Source organism: Sorex araneus, chromosome X, assembly GCF_027595985.1.
Source record: "Sorex araneus isolate mSorAra2 chromosome X, mSorAra2.pri, whole genome shotgun sequence".
Classification (NCBI taxonomy): Eukaryota; Metazoa; Chordata; class Mammalia; order Eulipotyphla; family Soricidae; genus Sorex; species Sorex araneus.
Genome location: NC_073313.1, coordinates 236,490,805 through 236,498,049, shown reverse-complemented (window position 1 = coordinate 236,498,049; position 7,245 = coordinate 236,490,805). Strand labels below are relative to the sequence as shown.

Below are 7,245 nucleotides of genomic sequence, written 5' to 3'. Positions count from 1 at the left end.
ATATCCAAGTACACTTTTACTAAAATTGAACCTGATGTGACAGAAACGTTCAGTTTTGTTTTACTTCTTCTTTACATTAAATTGTAGTAGTACTCTAATTTTAGTTCTGCATCCATCTTTATATTAAAGAGAGATTACCCCCCAAATACAAAAGAAACAAAAACAGCTGGGTAGGAAAAAAATCAGAATTGCCTCAGCTCTTAGAAACAAGAAAATATTCTTTTCTCTTCATGGTTGTCTCTCAATAGATGGGGATAAAATAGGGCTGAAACTGCTTTTCACATTCTGGCTCTGTTGGGGGCATTTTCACATATACCCCTGTAGTAAGAAGACTTCTTTTCTTTAGCTGCCAAAACACACACAAAAACAGCGATTATTAATGAGGAATACATAGATTATGTTTTAAAAATTTTATCGATTCACCGTGAGATATAGTTACAAGCTTTCATGTTTGAGTTACAATCACACAAAGATCAAACACTTATCCCTCCACCAATGCACATTCCCCACCACGAATATCTCCAGTAAACCCCCCTTTCCCACCCTCACACTGCCTCCGTGGCAGACAATATTCCCCATACTCTGTCTCCACTTTTGCGCATTCTGGTTTGTAATACAGATATTGAGAGATTATCATGTTTGGTCCTTTATCTACTTTCAGCACACATCTTCCATCCTGACCAATTCCTCCAACCATCATTTTCTTAGTGATCCCTTCTCTATTCCATCTGCCTTCTCTCCCCTGCCTCCTGTAGGCCCCGATAAATGTTAGTAAGTTATTATTCATTTTAGATAGATAACTTTGTGCTAATTGTGTAAATTATTTATCCTTTTTTGGGGGGCTGGAAATAGTAGAGAAAATTTTTTTAAGAAAGCTTCAGAAAGACCATTCAAAATGCATGCAATTATCAATCTTGTCTTTGAAGGGACCAGCTTGATACAGTAACAAATTTTAGGTATATGCTTGAGAGCTATTCTTCATGTCTAACACTCATAAACATTTTATACCTTTTCCCTGTTTGTATTAGTTCCCACTTTTATCATGTCAGTGCATTGAGGTTTAGTCTACCAGTCTGCATAGCAGTTTGTAGCAAATGAGGTAAGGAGAGGCTATAGCAAATTAACAGATTGAGTAAAGGATCTTGGAATAAACTGTATGTATGTGTAAGGGTAGGGTTGGTTAAAAAAAATAAGAGAGAGAGAAAGAGAGGAGAAAAATTTATGCCGGCAAAGGCAGTTTTAGGTAGAGGTGGCTGAGAAGGATTATGGAAAAGAAATACTGAAAGATTAGATTCCGTCTCCTTCTCTTATACCACAAGTTATAGGAAATTAAAACGGGTTTTCATTAACTGTGTAAGCTAGAGGTCAAGACTTCCCAGCCAGCACACTTGGTCACAGGAAGATCTAGACAAGAGTTATATGGACAGTACAGCTTGGGCAAGGCAGGAAGGAACAAGTTGGGTGGCACCACAACAAGATTCCAGGTGAAACAGAGGGATAATAAGGGAAAAAGTAAATTACATCCAGTTAGTCTCCAGCAGCACTGTGCCCAACTTTATCTTGTGTTTAAGAACAATTATCATGAAGATAAGAGCAAAACAGCTGCCCCATATTATTTAAATGGTTACTCATACTGAAACCCTGTTCAGAAGCACACAAACATTCAACGTCAAATATACTCATCTAAATTATTAGTCATCCTGAAACCTCAAAAGCCAATGCCAGTGGTTCTAGTGCCTTCTTTACCACTGTCCTTACCCTTCATTCTATTGTTTCATCTCAAGAAAACTCAAACTCAACAGCGTCATTTGGTCAGTTATCACTAAAGGTATCCCTGCCCCCCACCTCACCCTTCACACATGAAATGATGTGTTGTCAGCATAGCACTCACCATTTTGCTCAAAGAAACAGCTGTGAGAAGGCAGCTGTACAAAAACAAGCCTGAGCTGACTGCTGCAAGGATCCAGAGGAGAAAATCAGAATCTGGGCATGGTTCTGGCTCTGCAATGGAAAGCAAAAGAGGACATCCCTGAGTCACCCTTTAATCCTTAGAACTCTGCTCCTTCTTCTTAGTTGATGAAAGCACAAAAATCAGGGGTTGGGGTGGAGTGTACTTTTCGACCTTGAAGTCCATCCCAAATTCTTTTTCTATGGCTATAGGTAAGCTGGAATTTGAAGTTCTTTCTTCCCCAGCAGCAGCATATCAAGTTTGGCATGAAGCCAAACTTCTTTATAGGTCTCACCTTCACCAAACATCTTTGATTTTTACACTCAGGATGCTGCTAGAGTCACTACCCATGCCTAGCAATTCTACATTTTGGTGTGCCAGAATGTTCTTAAAGATATTTTTTTATATTATTATAGAAATGATAGGATACACTTTTTTCAAGCAAAGAAAGCTATTCAAGAGGGGTCAGCTTCATGATACAGTTTTTCTCACCAATGACATAAATCTGGGTTCCGTTGCCCATGCCCGAGAGGTAGGGGGGTGGATACAGGAGCTCCACCTTGCAGATGTAGAGTCCAGTGTCCATGGCTTTTAGCCCTTGGATGGTGAGGTTCACTTTGTTTCCACTGGAAGTGCCAATACATGTGGAATCATCTATGAAGTTTAACTCTTCTTCTATAGTGAATGTCGTAGCACAGACTTCAGTCACCTGGCTATCCGCCTGCCGCATCACAGTCACACGGACCTCAGAGGCTTTGTCAGAAGATGCAAACTCACACACAAAGCTGGCGACACCCCGGCTGCTGGCCAGTACTACTGCAGGCTGTGTCACATGCATTCCTAACATGGAAAAATTAAAGAGAAGCCAGTGAACCTATGCCTACCCACAACCAGATAAAACCTCAGATCAAGGAAAAGCTTATATATGTTGCATCTCACTGAACTTCCACTTTCAGCCCTTCTTTCCATTCAACAAACACCTTACCCTCCCTTATTTTTCCTTCTCTATCCATAACCATTTTGCCTCCATCTCACAGTTAGCTTTCAGCTGCTCTCCCTAAAGATGTTTCCTCATTGGAAATATCAAGTTTCCTAAAGATGGTAGATAAGCATGAAGAATATTGATATGACCAACAGAAGATATGGTTCTTTCATGAAATACATGTTTTTGGGTATTTCATGCATACTGGTGATTTCATTTTCCCTCACATGCCATAAAACCATATGCTATCAAAGTGTCATCAACCTTGATACTCTAAGGTTATAATAGGACCATAGGAACTATAGTTCAAGAACTATGATGAATAGTAGAGGAAATCTTGAAGGTTGAGGCACAGAATCTTTCCTTATCCTTCAAAACAGACTAGGAAAACCTCTGCTTATATTCACCTGGTCCTTTAACTACCACTAGTAAATAACTGTGCTTCGCTTCACTCCATGGGTCATTCCCTGCCAGGGTTATTTTCAGAGAGTAAGGAATGTGTGATATGAAGGAAGCCACAGAACAAGGGCACCAGGTCATTTCCTCTATGGTCTGCGACAACTACTCTGCTATTGACCTTTGTGGGCTTCCCCAGCCACCAACACCTTTTCCACCTCTCTCCATCACTTGAACACTCTTCGTTCTTTTGTTTTTTGCTCTCCTTAGTTCTATAGGACAATGAAAGCTAACTCTCCTTACAAAAAAACCTTGGTCCAGGGGCTGGAGCGATAGCACAGCGGGTAGGGCGTTTGCCTTGCACGCGGCCGACCCGGGTTCAAATCCCAGCATCCCATATGGTCCCCTGAGCACGGCCAGGGGTAATTCCTGAGTGCAAAGCCAGGAGTAACCCTTGAGCATCGCCAGGTGTGACGCAAAAAAACAAAACAAAACAAAACAAAACAAAAAAACCTTGGTCCAGAGCCATAGTAACTCACCGCAGTAGGGTGCAGATAGGGTGCAGATAGGGTGATTGCCTTGCATGTGGATGACTGGGATTTGATTCCCAGCATACCATATGGCCCCCTGAATCCTGCCAGGAGTTATCTCTGAGCACAGAGCCAGGAGTAAGCCTTGAGAATCTCTGGGTGCAGCCAAAAAACAAGACCAAAAAAAAAGTTTCGATGCTCTCCATGATCTAGTCCTTTGTGAGCTAACACCTACTTATCACTCCAGCCTGAATTTCCAAGATACCTATTCTGATATATAAATCACCCAATTCTGAAAGCACTATTTTTTACCCTTGAGAACGTGTATCAGGCAATATCTGTCCTTAGAAGAGAGAACAATTAAGAGACATCTCCATGGTCAATTATTTCAGCATTGCCTAAATAAACAACAGTCCAGCCTCCATCCTCAGTCCTCATCTGCCTTGCTTGGAGATGTTCTTGTATCATCTCTTGCACTATTAAACTCTACTGGCATACTTAATTAATCAAGCTATGCCTTGTATTAGTTATTCTGCACTAATCACATTTCTCCATTTTCTTCCTTTGACTCAAAAATTCCACAGAACAGTTGTTTATAAACTACCCAATGGGCACTCAATAATAATTATATTAATGACTCTAAATTTAACATAAAAATTACTCTAAACTTACAAATTAAGTTTCCAGCCTTTCCTCAGGCAGGTTCTCAACTATTACCTCTAAATTGATTACACTTAATTTTCCCATAGCTACCATGTTAGGATTCCAGTTACAGGTTTAAATAAATTTATATAAAATATGCATTTAATTCCTTCTAAGAATATTTCATCTTTAGGACTGATTAAAGAAACTTTGGTACATCTATACAATGGAATACTATGCAGCTGTTAGAAAAGATGAAGTCATGAACTTTGCATATAAATGGATTAACATGGAAAGTATCATGCGAAGTGAAATGAGTCAGAAAGAGAGGGACATAGAAAGATTGCACTCAACTGTGGAATATAAAATAATAGAGTAGGAGACTAATACTCAAGAATAGTTGTATATAATACCAGGAGGTTGGCTCCATGGCTTTGAAGCTGACCTCACATGCTGTGGAAAAGGCAGCCCAGATAGAGAAGGGAACACCAAGTAAAATGTGATTGGAGATCCCGTGTGGGAAGGGAGAAGTGTGCTGAAAGTAGACTAGAGACTGAACAGGATCGCCACTCAATATCCCTATTGTAAACCACAACACCAAAAGAAGAGAGAGAACAAAAGGGAATACCCTGCCACAGAGGTGGGGTGGGGTGGGAGGGATGGGATTGGGAGGTGGGAGGGATGCTGGGTTCATTGGTGGTGGAGAATGGACACTGGTAGAGGGATGGGCTCTAGAACATTGTATGAGGGAAAAACAGGCACAAAAATGTGTAAATCTGTAACTGTACCCTTATGGTGACTCACTATTTAAACAATTAATTAATTAAAATATATATAAAATCCCGCCAGGGGTGATTCCTGAGTGCATGAGCCAGGAGTAACCCCTGTGCATCGCCAGGTATGACCCAAAAAGCAAAATATATATATATATATATATATATATATAAAATCAAAGGAAGTATAGGAATATTTAATTCCTAAAAAATTAAATCATAGTTTCTATTTTTAGTATCTACTTTATAAAAACCACATGGATTTGTTTGTTTTTAACTGAGGTGGTCTACGAAAATAAAGTTTGAATTCAATAAGAATGCTCATCATCTCAAGTCATGTAGTAAATCCAGCTATCAATTCCTAAAGGGTTTTTTTATCTAAAAATGGAGGCATCTGCACTTGAAGTCCAGAGATAAGAGATGGAGCAACTTAGCATCATGCTAAGCAGAATGATTACGTTCTTTCTTTTGTTCCATCTTTCTTTCTCTCTTCTTCCTCTTTTTCTCCCTTCTCTTTCTCTTCATTTTTTGTTTTAAAATCTCAAACTGTTGTCATTTTAAAAAATATAATCAGCTAGTTAAGTTATAGAATGAATAGAATAAAACCTTGGATTGAGTAAATATAATATTCTTCTATGATTTATTCAAATTTTAAACAAGCTGAATAGTGGGTTTATAAAAATTAGAGACCCTTGAAGCCTTGAATTAGGTAGGAAAGCAACCTATGACTTGCTTACTTCAATGTTTATGAAAAAGAGAAATATTGAGCTACCTGATTCCAAGCGCAAACGTATTCAGATCTGTAGACATCTTTCCTGTCTTAAATCATCAACTTTACATTATTCCTTTTCAATTTTATAAAAATATATCTTATAAGAGATATATGATGTCCAAATATTCCAAATTGTCCAAATATTTCAAATCAATGCAGATCTCTTTGTTAAATACCTGTGTTCTGCTAGAAGCTGTATCTCTCTCTACTGCTATTGCCTCTTCCCTTCCTTGGAATTCAAAGCTGGAATTCAAAGCTATCTAAACCAGGAGACTGGAATTTATCTTTAGTTTCTCGCTTTGCTAATCACCATCACAGCAAAAGAAATGAAACCCTGGTGGAAGAAACACCTCCTCCACATTCATGCTCCAAACGCTTCACTCACCTTTGGAGAAGATCGGGATGAAGAGCAGAGACAGCAGGGCAGTGCAGGGCAAGGTCCCAGGAGTCAAGTCCAACTGAGCCCCGTGTCCCTGGGATCCAAAGCAAGGCATGGCTTTATGGGAGCCGTGCTCAGGTCTTCAGGAAGCAGAGTGAAACCTTTCAGGATCCTGAAGCTTTGAAATGTGTTTGAACCCACACAGAATAAGGACTTTATATAGCTGGCTTTGATCCCAGACACTCATGTGCATGTACAGAAGGTACCTGAATAGAAGCCTTTTTGTTTTGGTTTTACGAGAAAGGAAGCCGTGGGTTTAGCTGTTACGTCGAAATTAAAAACCGCAAACACTCAGAGTAAAACTGAAAAAAACAAGCCAATCCATGGATGGAAAATGGCACTCAATTTGAAACTGCAGCTTCTTCTTCACTTTGAGGATAAGAGGAAGAATTTCCTGGACTGCAGGAATACACCTAAATCCCAGTTTTATCCATATATTTAGGCATCTTTTTATTTCCAATTCATTTTACTGACACCCTCACAACTGCTTCAGGTTAGCTTTCAGAGTGCTGGACTTAGTATCAGAATTGTTATGTGGGCATAGTAAAAGTTGGGCAATAGATATATGGTGGACGTGAGACTCCACCCCTGGAGTGTAAACTCAAGAGTTTATTTCTCTTAACTTCATTCAACACTTTTTCGAGAACAGATATCAAATATCACAATAAATAAACTCATCTGCTTCTGGATTTTCTGATTAGGAAAGAAGTTAGTCATTTTTAGATTCCCAACTCTACAAAAACGAGACAGAGTTGGAGATGTC

At 39.3% G+C, this 7,245-nt stretch overlaps 1 protein-coding gene across 1 annotated transcript; it reads right to left on the bottom strand.

Annotated features, from left to right (window-relative positions):
* Positions 1–278: 278 nt before the first annotated feature.
* On the bottom strand, positions 279–6,537 carry CTLA4 (cytotoxic T-lymphocyte associated protein 4). Its single transcript, XM_004601292.2, has 3 exons — positions 6,429–6,537; positions 2,441–2,788; positions 279–346 (listed from the first exon to the last, which is right to left on the bottom strand). Exons 1-3 carry the CDS (start codon positions 6,535–6,537, stop codon positions 279–281), a joined length of 525 nt encoding a protein of 174 aa, XP_004601349.1.
* Positions 6,538–7,245: the final 708 nt, after the last annotated feature.

Coding starts and splice junctions, on each gene's coding strand:
- CTLA4 (XM_004601292.2), bottom strand. CDS start 6,537: ATGCCTTGCTTTGGATCCCAGGGACACGGGGCTCAGTTGGACTTGACT. Junction 2,789..6,428: donor CATCCCGATCTTCTCCAAAG/GTGAGTGAAGCG, acceptor TTTCCATGTTAG/GAATGCATGTGACACAGCCT. Junction 347..2,440: donor AACCCAGATTTATGTCATTG/GTGAGAAAAACT, acceptor GTGTTTTGGCAG/CTAAAGAAAAGAAGTCTTCT.